We start from the raw sequence: 14976 nt of genomic DNA, 5'->3' as shown, positions 1-14976 counted from the left end.
AAGTTGAACAGGGGTCTCTTTGCCTTTTTCCTTTTTGCTAGATAAGAAGATAGAATTATTCAACTTTTGAAATACTTGGCCAGGACTCAGGGACTCAAAGACTGAGGCGCAGGAAACAGCCAACAGAACAAACAAATCATGGTTAGTGTCTTATTTTCCCAAGTCTCAACGTCTGATGTTAATAGGGGACAAAAGTTAAAAAAAGGAGAGGGAGATAGTAGCTAGCTAGGTTCAGCTGTGTTGAAGAAAGAGATAAAATATGGTGGGAATTGAATAAAAGGAAGCATATCCCAGAGAGGGTGGAATAAAAAGGAGTGAGAGATATTAGTGCAGATTGGCATGAACCGACCGTGATCTTATGAGATCTTGTTCTTGTTTCAGCATCTAACATTAATTGCTGAGCAAAAGGGTGGTCGGGCTTGTTTCGTAAGCTCCAGCTGCTCTTCTGTCCCAATAAGACAACCACTGAACCACATCTCTCCTCTCCACCTCCTTCCGCCCTGCCCAAGTCCCAATACCCAATCCTCAAAAAAGGCAACCCACAAACACAAATTAAGTATTCCTCTCCCCTCTGATGTCACTGCTTCTTAATCTTTTTTCTTCCCATTGGTGGGTTTTGAAGAACCATAGGGCATATACAACTTTCCCACACACCCAGGGCATATACAACTTTCCCACAACCCCCCCCCCCCCAAGAAAACCAATGTACAACAACTAGGGAGCAAGATCCAATTCCTCCTACCACCCTTTTATCTATTATACTGTGAACAACAGTGATAAGTCTATTCTTGCACTCTATCTATATAAGCCACGTAAATGGTGTTCAGCATTCTCTTCTTTTTCCACCCATTTCTTGCCAACCTAAACAAAACACTGTTCAGCCCAGTTTTATTGAACTTTTCCATATACCCAACTAAGAGTAACACATGACTTTAGCATGTAGTATCATTGCATATGGAAAGCATCAAGCTGAAAATTTTTCACCCAAAAAAAGAAAAATCAAGCTGATTCATGCCTTCTTATATGAAGTCATGATAATGTCTTGTGAAACTAGATGCATGATTGCTTTATGCAATGGTTGATGGATCCAAAACTTTTAATTAATGCATTTAGTGTATCAATGTAATGAGCAACTCTCACGAGTTGGAACTTTGGAAAGAGAATTTAATGGTTAATACACTTTGCGATAAACACTATTCTTGAACAATCTGTTTATTTGCATACAGACAGTGCTTATTCATTGAGTCTTCTTTTCTTTTGTTTTATTATAATTACTCAGACATGACTTGTTTCAGTTTCTTTTCTAAGGAATTTTATGTTTCTCATGCAAATCTTACCAGTTTCCCAAGAAAGCTTTTTGCAAGCCCCATAATCCCATTGAGAATTACCTGATTCATAAGAGGAATATACATTGAAACAAAACACGTCTCCAACACAAATAATAAGTATTTTCAAGTTTCAACATCAAACTCTTCTACATAGAAGTCATATTTCAACTTCAAACATCTCAAACTGATAGACCCAAGTCTCCATCATGTCTCTCTCTCTAGCTCTCTGCAATTACTATAAGAAGGCCTATACATAAGATAGGTAGACCTGTCAAGTGTAGTGTCAAACAGCGAACAAATGTAATATTTTAAGTTGAAGCTATTCATTGACGTAAACAACATGGTCGAAATGCAGTTTAAGGAAAGCTAGAGCTCTTTCATACCCACATCACTAAATACCCAACATCCACCAACCCCTTCAGTTTCCCACCTCCTATGATGTATATATAACTACAGGAACAGCAACAGTTTCCAATAACAACAAAATCTAAGCACTACCAGGCATCTTAACTCTCACAAACGTACCTACAACCACATGGGTAAGTTACTAAGTTAGTCTCCTTCAGTTCTTTGTGGGAAGGAACTCAATAAATTGGTATGGAGAGTAGTCACTAGTGGTATTCATCATTTCAACACCACTCAGCGTGGTTTCCTCCTTTGAACCATTGATACCAGTAATGGCATTGTCACTGTGAAGTGGGAAGAGCTGAAGTGTGTTAGATTCTCCACATTCCCCAATTTGATGACTGCAGAAGCTTTCATTGCTTGTACGCTTTATTGGTTCCTCAGAAGCTCTGGTTATGGTGTTTATGAGGTGGGTAGGAGTAGAAGAACAAGATATCTGCATCATCTGCCACTTGGCATCACTTTTTGGCATGCTTGGCTTCTGGAGTTGTAATTCTCCCTCTCCAAATTGAATCCATTCGTCTGGTCGACTTTCTGCTATTGATGCTCTTTGCATTGAAACAGATTCCTGGAAACGAAGAAAATTAAATTAAATAAATATAATTAATTAATGAAGAAGAAAACAAGCAGAAGGGGAGTGAGTTAACACAAAACCCAAAAGTCCAAACCGCTCACAGCTCAGTTTCACAACAAGAGACCCGACAGAAAGGGTGTAGTACAGCTTTTAAACCACCTTTTAGTTTCCCAACATTAAAAGCTATTAATTTAAGTTCTTTCTCACACACCCTCTCTCTTTCTCTCGTGTGTTTCTACTTTCTTCCTTGTAAATAATAATTTCTTCTAATCATTGGTTTTGCGATGTTTTATTAGCTTTGATTTAACAATCTCTAGTTACCCCACACATAAAGGCTAAAGAGTGTTGAGAGACAATTGAGATGCATAGAGGACCTCGGCAAGTGTACTGCAGTTTATATGGGTTGCCCAGTTCCTGCTCTGTTCTACTTCATAGCCTGCTGTCCTACTTGGACCTGCACCCAAAAACACACCAAACAAAAGCCGAAAAGAAGAATGAAAAAAAACCAATCAATATTAGCCCCATTAAAATTTCATCAAGAAACAACCCAACCAAATTCAAAAAAAGAACCCTCTCAGAGAATTTAGTGTATTGTTTCTATTATTGCTTGACAGGTTTGGTGGGAAAGAATGATACAAGAAGGACAAATAGCATGAGTACCTGAATCTTTCTTTTCAAAGCTTTCCATGTCGTATCTTTCTTGTTCTTCAGCAGCAGCAGCAGATTCCAATCGTCTCCGTCGCTTCTGTCGCTCCCTAGCCTTGTGGTTTTGAAACCAATAGAACACATTCTTGCCTTCGATCTTACCAAACCGACGAAGCTGAGCAGTGATGTGTTGGATTTGGTCAGCCGACGGTGTGCGAGTCCCACGTCGATACAACTCCTCTAAGGCCCTTAACTGTTCAGGCGTGGGGTTCCACCTTGAACTCACTACAGGTTGAGCACTGAACTCTCTCTTGCTTTGCTCTGTAACGGTTGTTGCACATCAGAAAATAGAAACATAATAAAAAACCCAGATGAGAAAATGACAATAAAACGAGAATGGTTAGTTTACCTAGATGGGGATTTAATGGAAAGAGTTCAGAGGAGCCATGAATACGGCTAAAATAAGGATGAGTTCCAGTTGCAGCTGCAGCTGCAACATTAGTAGTATTAGAAGCGGGCCTTGGCATGAGTGGACGAAGTTTCCTGCCATTGAAGGACTCAGACATATCGTTACAACCCATCATCCACATTGTTGCTGCAGTAATGGGTTCTATTCAATTAGCAGAAAAGACTCAAGAAGAGGCTGCTTGTGTGTTTTCTAGGTACGCGAACACACACACATTTTCTCTAATGCTCTGAGATTGTAGAGGGTGGAAGAGACTGCTTTTGAGACCCAGAAATGGAGGTGGAACAAAAGAAAGAGATAGTGAGTTAAACAGAAGAAAGTGAAGATAGAAGAAAGAGGTTGACTGGGTTTTAAAGACGATGAAATGAGAATGGAGGAGGAAGGAGGAGGAAGAAGAGAAAGAAAGAAAGAAAGAGATGGGTAAAGAGGCAGACAGACAAAAATGGTAAGGGAAAAAGCTAAGGCAAGGTGGAAGCGTGGAATTCTGGGAGTTTTCGGGAGAAGCGAATTAAAACGACGTGACGATCATGAGGTTGATAATCAGTCTCAGCCCCTCTTCCTCCATTAATTGTTGCCCCCCTGACTCGTGCCTTTCACACTAATTCTTAATCCGAACTGCCTCTCTCTCTCTCTCTCTCTCTCTCTGTCTGGAGAGAGAGAGAGATCTGATTCTTCCACTGTAATCTGAATTCCCCTACTGCCCTCACCTGGTTCATCTCCACACTTGACACACCTAAACTACAGACCTTACTCGTCCAGTCAATTTATGAAATTCATTAAATAGAAAAAATGCAATTTTTATGGATGTTTTTTTTCCTGTGATTCTTTATAAGTGTCCATATCCATGGACCATGATGATTATCATCATGATATCATCATCAGTTTGTACAAACTAATGTCTCAAGGGAGTGCCCACTTTGAGTAAATGTATGCATGTGCAGTTACCAGGAGGGTCATTATGTTTGAATGATTCGATCCCCTCCAGTTGTTTACCAACAAAAAATTGAAATTCTCTCCAGTTAAAAGTCATCTCTCTATTCTATCCACATCTCAGCTCATTATTGTTGAATTATTATGTTTGCACATAACATGCTTGCAACAGAAAAGTGATTTTTTTGGATACAGATCAAATGAACAAAGGAAATGAGTTGGGAGCGGCACTTCGCACATTTACAAAGGGAATCAGTTGGGCAAAATCAACAAATTTGGATATCAAAGAGATTTGGTGCAACCAGAAGCAAGCGCTGGAAAGACTGGCCAAACCACAAACAACAACGTGGCCTTTGATCATGATAAGAGACTTTATTAATATTTTATCTAACGCTCGAGGAGCGTCGTTTTGTAACTTTAAATCCCCAACACTCCTACATTACTTTAACCATCTAGCTCTAAATGCTGCAAGTAGGACTAGTACCGTAGATTCATCCATCACTGCATTCACAAATGCAGACTTTGATGTTATGCATTATTAACTAATACATTTTTCTTTATTATCAAAAAAAAAAAAAAAAAAAAACATAACATGCTTGCCCTTTGTCAAATAGGGAAGGGAAACCCCACCTCCCTTGTTAATTCCAGTAGAATTTTCACTATTGATGGAAAAAAAAAATGGATTTTCACTAATGGGGCTTGGAAATCTAAGGTTATCATATCTGACCACGAGGGACACTTCATGGCAAGTCTTTGTGCTCAAGGTTCGGCATGTCGACCCGACCCTGGCGACACGGCGACTCGGGCAACATGTCGCCAAAAGTCGAGCGATTAATGGAAGACTCATTCCCTCATTTGTGATTCGACTCATTCTGTTTCTGAGTTTCTCACTTTCTCGATTTCTCCTTCTCTCTTCCCTTCTCTGCAATGAAAGAGGCAAAGAGGATGAAGTGGTTAGAGGAGAGGCCGGAGCGCTGGAGTAGGAGGCTGGGTTTTCTGTGGAGAAGACGCTGATGCTGGTGATGAAGTTGTTGGAGGAGGAAATTAACTCTAGATCTCATGCTATGCTATCTATATCCAACGATTCCAGCCTCCAACCGATTCTCTCATATCAATGCACTGCACTGATATACAGATCAACTCGCATTAGGGAACAACCAAAGAGTCGCCCTTGACGGAACAACCGAACAACCAAGGAGTCGCCAGAAAAAAGAAATGTCACCGTCGCTAGAATCGCTACTTCTCTAATTTTTTTTACTGTTTTTTAAATTGATGAATTCCTCCAAACGGAGTGTTTTTTCTCCGCTGGGTCAGGCGTGTTCTTCCCTTCCTCTTCCTTTGTGGCTCTATCTAGCCGCTTGAGATTCATCACCACCCTAAAAGTCTCACCGTCCTGACCTCCTCCTCCTAGAGATGCTGCTGCTGCAACTGCTTCTAACTGTGGATGCTGTAAAATCGACGACCTGACAAAATCTGCCCTAAAAGCCTGCTTCTCCTTTTCTTCCTCTGTTATCCATGGATGCGCCTGCAAGAATCGGAAAACCAATCATGGTGGATGTCGCGACTTTTCGACCGTCGGCGCGACTTAATGTAAATTCGATGTCGCTGGGGGGTTTCGTGTCGGCGATTTATCGTCGACACAAGGTACCGTGTTTGTGCTGCTGGTTTTGCTGTTTCAGCAGCATCAGCAGAAGCAGAAACCACAAGAAATGGTCTGGTCCTTGCTGCTGCTCTAGACCTTTTAAGCAAATTTCACTTTTTTTGGACTGTTTAACAGTAGTTTAATGCCTTATCTAACTACATTTTTAGCCTCAACTGGACTGCTAGTGTAGTAGTTGAAGACACTGTTGCTTAACTATTTTTGTTTGGGGAATTGGTAGCTTTATATTTGGGGATAGAGCTTATTACATATACCACTGGGAGCATCGTGAATTCCTCACTAAGAGGTGCTGGTCACTACCAACTGAGCAACCCTTCGATGATACTGCTTCCTAACTTTATAGGTTCAATAATGTTTCTTTTTTCTACACTTCTCCTTCTAGTGATGGGAATGCTTGCGATGGAATTTTAAATATTGAGGATTTCAAGATCTTTATTAGCAAACAGCATCAGGAGATAACTCTCTGGTTAGGTACAGAACTAGAATGCTCACTAGTGATGAGCTCCAAAAAAAAAAAATGTTGCAGTTAATAGCCTGATGAAAAAAAACTTCTCATCCCATTATGTTTTCATCATGTCAACGATGTAGATTACAGGGAAAATTCCCCTTAAACCCATTTAAATCTAATAAATAATTTTCTAAAATATGAAGCATGGTTTCAATAGTATATTATGTTCTTTAAACCTGGAACCATAAATGGTATTAGGGTTCGTCATTTTTAACAATGCAATATAGCTGGCTATGCTGATCACAATGTGAAAGACCCACGCAAGCTTAATCATCCTACCTTTAAAGAACCAAATAGCCTGGAAGGCCCAGACGGCTGGTGGCAAAATAAATTCGTTTTCTCATGCAAAAAGAACCAAATAGGCAGGTAACATTTAGTGCTGAATTGGTCGGAAAATCAAATTCAATTTCCTGACAAAGAAATTGGACAATACAGAATGGGTTTTTAGGGACCAGGTTGATTTCAAGTTTTAATTGACATGAAATTTCTGTCTGTTAACATAATACTGTGAGAATTAGTTGGAAAATAAATTCTATTTCAAAAAATTGGACCATTGAAGGGATAAAGGGAAGAGCTTCATAAATTAAATTGTAAATGGGACTTTGATGCCAACGAAGAGCTGTTCTAGTGGTTGAAACCAACACCTCTTAGTGAAGAAGTCGTAGATTCGACTCTACTGAGGCATATTAATATCCCCATCCCTAGGCTTAATAAAGCTCCTTTGTACCAACAAAAAAAAAAAAAAAAAAAACTGGGACTTTGATTTAATGCCAATGAACACATGAGGAATCAAAACAGTACACACAGAAACTTTCATTTCCTTCATTTGTCATGCTCTTGAAGCAACACCAGCAATGTGAAATTCCCTTTTGAATCTTAAATATGACACAACCACCATGAGATCTGACTAGAACTTACATTGATAAGCTTTCAAATATTGATGCTGAAGATCTCATTGGGAATTTTTTTTGGTGGATGCTTATGATCTATAACTAGGATACGGAGATTATGATAATTTTGGTAGAAGTTGTAAGAGTTCCTAAAGGACAAGAATGGGATTTACACAATCACAAGAGATATATGAATGAATGACAATTGTGACCTCAGAGGATAAGAGAACACCTTTTCCAGAATCTCTGGATCAACTATCACTCAAGAAGTTTATTACATGTTCCAACACCAATGGCTGCAGCAAGATGCCAAGCAGCATGAATGTAGGGTGTACCGGGGAAAAAATCTTCAGCAACGAAAAGAGCACCACTCAAAATAGATGACGCTTTATGCAGGTTGTGGGCCATCCTCAAACCTGGATCCTTGAGTGCTCTTTTTGCAAATGCTACCTGGAAGAACAATGAAGAGAGTTACAGGCTAAAGAACAACGAAGTGAGCAACTTACAGGTTAAAAAACAGAATAAGCCCTGAAGGGCTCACTGTAGACAAAGTGGATTAGTTACGAAAAAGAAAAAATAAAAATAAAAAATCAGGGAATGACTGTTATCCTAATGAGGACATAAAGGACCATCAAAACACTCAGATGACCATGGAACTGATCCATGAAATAGACCGCTCAAACTGCTGATAAGTAAAAGATAGGGCAACATGATTACCAAAAAAAAAAAAAAAGATAGGGCAACATTGACTAGCTAGGTCCATATCATGGTATCTGCCATGTTGTTGGAGAAGTAAGAACAAGAGAAAAATTGGAAGACACCTTGGATGAATGAGAGCAGAAGCAAGGCTCAATCCAGAAACAGCCCCAACGAAATAATTCAAACAAACATGAATTCTAAAGATCCTATTTATATAAGTGTTTGTCCCAGTCAATAACTCGTTCTAGGCCATCAACCATAGGTTTAGACCAGTTATTTTCATCATTTTGACAAAATAAACCAGATGAACATGATCTCTGTCCAAAGCTGTATGCTAACTTATGAGTTGCGCTAGCTAGATAATGTCCATATATTTACAATACTAAGTTGAAAAGGAAATGAGATATTTGAAATGTAAATCTATTAACTCATCATTAATTACATATATATATATTTATTTTTTTGGTAGAATCATTAATTACATATAAACTTTAGATCAGGTTAAAAATCAGATAATTATCATTTTACTGGGAAAAAGGTGATAAAAGTATAATAACAATACCAGAGATGACTATAAATTAACACTAAAATTTCTAAAAATAATTGGTAAGAAGAACCCCCAGTTTGAATGCCATAACAAATTTTTTTTTGGGAGGAGTTGGATAGAGGTAGATGGTGGAAAGAAAGGGAAAACAAATGATACCTCCATCAACCCTGTATGAACTACTGAAACCATTAAAGGTTGGAAAGGTAGAAATGCAGCAGAAGCTGCCATCAGAAACTTTGGATTCTCATCCCTTAGAGCCCTTGAAAGACACTGCAAAATAATAATAATAATAATAAATAATAAATAAAAATTAGCTATCTGCATCATGAGAGGATCTTTGGGTGTCAGTGGGCATGCCTTAAACTGCTGGCAGTAAAATGAAAGGAAGTAACATATTAAATTATTAAGAAAAAACAATGATACCTAGGAGAAATATAAGCTATTTCTTTACATCTGATGCATTAGTACAATTAGAGCATCTACTGATGGCCTACATGACCAAGACTCTGTCCAGACGATTTGAAAATTCACAATATTGTGAAGTCCTATTTTATCTCACCCAACTATTTTACATTGTAATGGTTCTGGTCAAATAGAAACTATACCACAATGTAAATACCACATCTATATATACAAAGCCTGCTTACTGATTGTAAAGTAACTCAGTTTTACAACTCAAAATCAGTCTTTAAGCTGCACAAAAGAAACAGAATTTGAGAGTGTATTATATGAAAATTACTTATTGTAGGCACATTTATGGATGAAATGGCATCAGCTTCAGCAATGAATGCCTCCCATCAAGATCATTTTTCTGATCGTCTGTAACATCAATGGAATGTAAAGTTACACCCTTGACCGGATTTCTTTAGGATGTATGCAACTACATTTCTTTGTTTATTGTAAATTCATCATTTTCCTGAGACAACTTTTTTTAAACAGCTTTGAACTTAACAGACTAACAAAAGTCCCAGCCCGATACAGCAATTCAGTGATGAAAAATCATCTCGTTTCACTGAGTTTTGCTATGAAATCCTTAAGCCAATCAATATTACTTCATGAAATATTATAGCACGTTAAATCCCAACCTAAAAGGACTAACTCAAACACCAAATCTAAAGAGCCATAGTTTCCTGATATAAACTACCACAAAGTTCAGAATTAGTAAAACATGTAATTTATGTGAAGAGCACCTTTTGCCTATTGTGATAGCTCTGTTCTCAAATTTCAGGAATGTGATGTCCATGTCATCGTCTATCACTCTGGTAAGTTTCAATTCAATTTTATTTTTCCCAATGCTGATCAAAGCATTGAACTTGGTTGAAAATTCAAGTGCCAATATGGCAACTATGACTCAGCTGTTGAAAATAGACAGCCAGGTTCCATAACATACTGGCTATGCAGTATTAATATCTCGAAAACTTGAAGGCGAGTTGAAGGGAATTCCCATCCAACTACAATTTGGCCCAAGGAGACTTCTAAGTTACTTTTAAGGGGATACATAGTGTACGAGACCTAAGAAAATAAATTCATAAATAGTGATCTCTCTCTCTCACGTGTCCAGAACCATGGATTCATGCTACTCTTCTTCTCTTGCTACCTATTTCTTTTTTTCTTTTCTTCTTCTTTCTTTCTTTCTTTCTTTCCTTTTCTTCTTTTGTTGTTGTTGTTGTTGTTGTTGTTGTTGTTGTTGTTGTTGTTGTGTGTGTGTGGGGGGGGGGGGTGGGGGAAGGTGGGGTTAATGTTCTCTTGGTATTCCACGTGGGGATTTTATGCAAATCACAGGGAGGGTTGACAAGTACTGCTTCTTTCTTTGTTTTTAGTATACTTGGATGAGTCACTTCCCTTGCTGATTTAGGGAGATTAAAAATATTTTTTATTAATTTACCACTTCAAGAAGTTTGATAAGGCATGGGATGACTTTGATCACTTCAGTACTTCAGTTTCCTACATCCATCCCTACCTGATGGAACAATTGGAAGCGCAAAAGCACTCTAGTCTTACAGAATTTCACAGTTATTGCAGGACAGCAAGTCTTCACATGCCAAAATATACTAATCCTACTGTCAGAAATGAGAAATCACAGACAAAAATATAATGCTAAATAAATAATTGGTCTTATTCATTCAGTCTGTAGAGAATATCACTGAAAAATATGCTCTACCCCAATCCGCCTCTTTTCTTCCAAGGGACTAAACATGCTAAGAGGTTTTCTTAATGGCAATAAACCCAGCCACATTTTTCCACTAAATGCATTTTACTTATAGCAAAAGTAGTTGGGAGCAATATGTGCTAAGAATATCTTTAAATGTTAGCACTGATAGGTTAAAAATAAAAAAAGTACCAGCATGACAAAATTTATTCAATTTAGATGAAGCTTTGAAACTTCCAAGTAAGACCTCCATGTACTTATACAACTAGAACTTACAACTGTTGTAGTGGCTATCATTGTATAATCAGCCCGTCTAAGGTATCTCTTCAGTTCTCCTTTTGAAGCATGGTATAGACTTGAAGCAACTCCAACACCAATTAACGAATTAGCATAAAGCTTGCTTTTCAAATTCTTCCTGAAACCTTAACCAAAAAAATTTATCAGACACAATGATTTAATTCAATATAAGTTCAACACATAAGTAACACAAGGTCCTGTATTCTTGCCTTGGGGCATGCATTCCAATGGCAATAAAAGGAAGTGAAGTGAGCACGTTGGCAAATGTTTCTATCATGTGGTGATCATCTAAAAGAGGGAACATGTAAAGACAGAAAAAAGTGAGCAAATAGAAATACAGAGAATACAAGGTTCAGGAATGCAAACACTGATTTGGGCCAACTGTCTGAGGAATACCTGGAATATTACCCTGGATGGGCCCCAAATATGAGGGCATTTGCTGCCATATGCGTCTGGAAAAAGATCCAAAAAGATATAGCTGAATTACTCTGTATCCAGATTCTTTTCAAACTATATAAAGTAGAACTCAAAATTCTGAAATTTGGCCAAGTCAGGTGGTTTGTTGTACCACTGTCTTAATATTCAAATTTTCTATTTAGTTGAGTCAAATTTACAATAAATCTTTTGTAGTCAATCATTGCAAACTGGCTGTCGCTTCTCTAGGTTAGAGCAACCGATAGAGTAATCTCTAAGTGGATGTCTTTGTGTTCTTTTATCCAGCTATATGACAACTTAGCTGGTGCTTGAAGGTTTGTGGATTTGGCCAACATTATCCTTGTCTCATGTTGAATTTTTTTTAGCAAAATCATCAGAGTATCTGAAACAACCACCAGATCAATTTTGAACAAACCTAAGAAAATGATTCAGTAAAAAGTGGGCTACATGATTTAGCTTCAAAACCTGACCTATAGGAAATCAACAATGGACCTCTACCCATCCAATGCTGAATAGCCGTATCACTTTCCATGGCTCAACTGTTTTGACTGATGAAAATACAAAGTGAGAAACACACCAGATGAAGTCAGATCAGTAGACAACGAAGGGGTGCTCAATCTTTTCAACAGTTGGATTGTCAAATAAGACCTCCCATGATAGGAGTAGCAGCCAAAGGTAGAAGTTCTTCCCTGATCAGAACCTTAAATCCGTGTATACCATTGATGTAAATTTAATGTCTATCACCTAATCCTATTCTGGTTACATTCACATCTTATTTAGCTTGGACCACTGGCTTTTGATATGAGATGCATAGATGAGCAACTTGAAGTTAGACATTCAAGAAACCACCATGAAGAATAAGATTGAGCCACATTATGACAGAGCAACTATCAACTCCTTCGGAGACGCATCCTAGACATGTCTCCATAAAATTTGAGTAAGTGTCCCATAACCCAAGTTTCAGTTTCAGGGTGGATCCAGCTTCTCAACACATACCAGTAAATCCAGGTAACATGATTAGTGTTTTGTATATATAACTACACATGCTGGGGAATGAACTTTGTAGACTAGTAGGTTTGAGGTTCACAGAGCTTTGTGCACCTGAGAGTTTATATCTGTTTTTCACATCAATAGTTCTGAAGGTTCCAAGAACAACTACTAAGCTTCTGTAGCAAATGATAAATTGATACACAGCACACTGTTAGAATACATTGAAATGAGGCTTAGAACTCACTGCATTAAAAGCTTCTGATTTCCTCCAAAAGCTGAACCTTCAGAGATTGAGTGGTCTATTTCCCCATTTTGAAGAATCTCTTCAGTAACAAATGGTGACCGAGACGCCAGATGCACTCCATGAACCCTTTCAAGGGCTCTAGATGGATTTAGAATACTCTGAGGATTCATAATCTATTCCTTGCTTTTTGGTCAATGGATGTCAGGTAACAACCAGATGTATATCAATTGAAAGAAGTATGCCAACAGTGAGAGACTGCAGCTCATTACTGTGCCAAACAAAATAGTAGGACAATTACTATATACTGTAAGAAAGAAAAATATGATATTCCGGAAGAGAAAACATAAATCATGCATGCTTAATCTTGAACAGTAATAACAACTCAAAATGTTCAACCCCAGCACCCTTTTCTTGTTTTCTGTGCAGAGAACCTAAAATTCCCAATAGCGCATTCACTGGGAGCCAAAAGATAAACTAACCGTAGTGTAAATAATCTAATAAAGAATGTCACCTGAATTACATATCATCTTTTGTATTTACTCAGTTATTTGAAGTTGATGACATGAATTAAGATCAGATGAAGCCAAAAGTAAGTTCTTTTGAGGAAAAAAAAAAAGGCCACTCTGCCTAAAAGTAAGTTCTTTTGAGACTTTTCCTTTCAGCACTCGTATTGCAACCTTTTCACTTCTTCCTTGTCTTTTGACACGCTTGATCAAACAACCTAAGAGGCTACCCCCCAACATTTACTGGGTTGAACTGTTTACAAACTTATTTTAGTATAATTGTTAATTTCTAATGTTAGTAATCTCTTGAGCTCATCTAAAATCAAGAAAGTTTACATGATCCATGATCCATATATTATAATCTGCAAAAACGTCTAACAATAATTCTATGAAAGAAGATGGATAGGGTTTCTGTAAGGTTCTCTCTGCTAGACTAGTTATTCTTTGGATACTAGTTTTGACTGACTAAAACAAAAGAATTAACAACAAATCTAAAATATTAATATAATTAAGTATCCAGATATAAAACAAGGCAAATTTCAGTATAAGCATCTAAGGAAAAGCTACTTCTACTTAAAGAAAGGGACCGACGAGGAAGGGCGGCCACGCCCCCTGGGGAGATGCAGGTTTGTGAGAATGAAGTTTATTGTCCTCCTTCTTCTTTACAAGCAAAATTTAATAATACTTTTCCCAGCATTGTTCAAACAAACAAACCCAGGTGATCAAATCGTCACAAAGTGACCTTTTGATAGATATCTAGAAAAAGGTGATCCCAGCACAAGCAATGGAGCCCGAGTCAGTGGCATATCAACCATGAGAACTCTGTTTTATCTAATTATTCTTGGCAGATTCTCCTAAAGTGTTTGATTTTTCGTTCAAAATAGGAACACAAAACGCAGCAAACTCAACTAATTAGGATAAATTCAAAAGAAACCAATAATCTAGCAATATGTGAAGATTCAGTCGTGGATTAGAGACCAAATAAAAGTTTTGAAAGAGAGAGAGAGAGAGAGAGAGAGAGAGAGAGAGAGAAAACCTGGTGTAGCCTCAAGGGAGGCTGCTGCTAATGCTGCTCACGGCTGACATGGATGAAAGGAAGTTCAAGTGGTGGGTGACCATATATAGAAGAACAAAGCAGAGATGTAAGTCGTTGAGACTCGGAAGAGTCCACACGACTCAAAAGAGTGAAAAGCTGAAAATGAGAATTTTGATCTTTTATTTTAGATTGAACGAATTTATGAAATGCGAGAGATGCGCATCCTAACGAATCTTCCAAGGGAGATGTGTTGGCATATTCGCTTCAGTTGTATACCCTTTAGAAGCTTTCCGTCCCAAATGTCTGTTTCTCCCATGTCATGGGATACACGTAATACTGCGTCTTTTTTTGTAATCTCTACTTTATGCCACGAATTCCAACGTCAGCTTATGGAAAGATGCTGTAAATGTGAGGTGGTTTTTCCCGTTCCACTTGGAATTTTCCTCTATGATTGCGTTTGATATTGAAGAATATAGAAGAAAAAGAAAAGAAAATTTTCCAACAATTTTGAAATTTGAGGAGAAAGATAGACATATTACACCATTCATGATTGTGTTTGGGACTTGTTTTTAAAAATCAAATACTATAAAATAATATATAAGTTTTAAAAGTTTTTTTTTTATTTGGTTTGCCAACCCCGGTTTTATAAACCGGTGGTTCGACCCATGTC

The 14976-nt window shown here is 37.8% G+C and overlaps 2 protein-coding genes across 2 annotated transcripts; both read right to left on the bottom strand.

The window, feature by feature from the left end:
- Positions 1-1750: 1750 nt before the first annotated feature.
- On the bottom strand, positions 1751-4075 carry WOX1 (WUSCHEL related homeobox 1). Its single transcript, XM_089143005.1, has 4 exons — positions 3362-4075; positions 2968-3273; positions 2682-2761; positions 1751-2301 (listed from the first exon to the last, which is right to left on the bottom strand). The coding sequence occupies exons 1-4, from the start codon at positions 3540-3542 to the stop codon at positions 1891-1893; spliced, it is 978 nt and encodes a 325-aa protein (XP_088999131.1). The 5' UTR covers positions 3543-4075; the 3' UTR covers positions 1751-1890.
- Positions 4076-7262: 3187 nt separating this feature from the next.
- Positions 7263-14464, bottom strand: LOC149024841 (uncharacterized). The gene is made up of 7 exons (XM_089145027.1): positions 14307-14464; positions 12768-13035; positions 11495-11550; positions 11308-11386; positions 11078-11216; positions 8809-8922; positions 7263-7856 (listed from the first exon to the last, which is right to left on the bottom strand). Exons 2-7 carry the CDS (start codon positions 12935-12937, stop codon positions 7665-7667), a joined length of 750 nt encoding a protein of 249 aa, XP_089001153.1. The 5' UTR covers positions 12938-13035; positions 14307-14464; the 3' UTR covers positions 7263-7664.
- Between the last annotated feature and the right edge of the window lie 512 nt (positions 14465-14976).

The sequence above is a fragment of the Hakea prostrata genome, chromosome 2, assembly GCF_041222555.1.
Source record: "Hakea prostrata isolate BN-2017 chromosome 2, UWA_Hpros_2, whole genome shotgun sequence".
NCBI lineage: Eukaryota > Viridiplantae > Streptophyta > Magnoliopsida > Proteales > Proteaceae > Hakea > Hakea prostrata.
The sequence above is the reverse complement of the archived record's forward strand: the minus strand, read 5'-3'. Positions and strand labels throughout refer to the sequence as shown.

What these genes read in the sequence shown, in the direction of transcription:
- WOX1 (XM_089143005.1), bottom strand. Translation starts at nt 3,542, where the DNA reads ATGTGGATGATGGGTTGTAACGATATGTCTGAGTCCTTCAATGGCAGG. An exon ending in TCCATTAAATCCCCATCTAG is followed by an intron (nt 3,274 to 3,361) that starts GTAAACTAACCA and finishes CAACCGTTACAG; the next exon opens with AGCAAAGCAAGAGAGAGTTC. An exon ending in ACTGCAGTACACTTGCCGAG is followed by an intron (nt 2,302 to 2,681) that starts GTCCTCTATGCA and finishes CTTCGTTTCCAG; the next exon opens with GAATCTGTTTCAATGCAAAG.
- LOC149024841 (XM_089145027.1), bottom strand. Translation starts at nt 12,937, where the DNA reads ATGAATCCTCAGAGTATTCTAAATCCATCTAGAGCCCTTGAAAGGGTT. An exon ending in TGATAGCCACTACAACAGTT is followed by an intron (nt 8,923 to 11,077) that starts GTAAGTTCTAGT and finishes ATTATTTTGCAG; the next exon opens with TGTCTTTCAAGGGCTCTAAG. An exon ending in TTCATACAGGGTTGATGGAG is followed by an intron (nt 7,857 to 8,808) that starts GTATCATTTGTT and finishes TTGTTCTTCCAG; the next exon opens with GTAGCATTTGCAAAAAGAGC.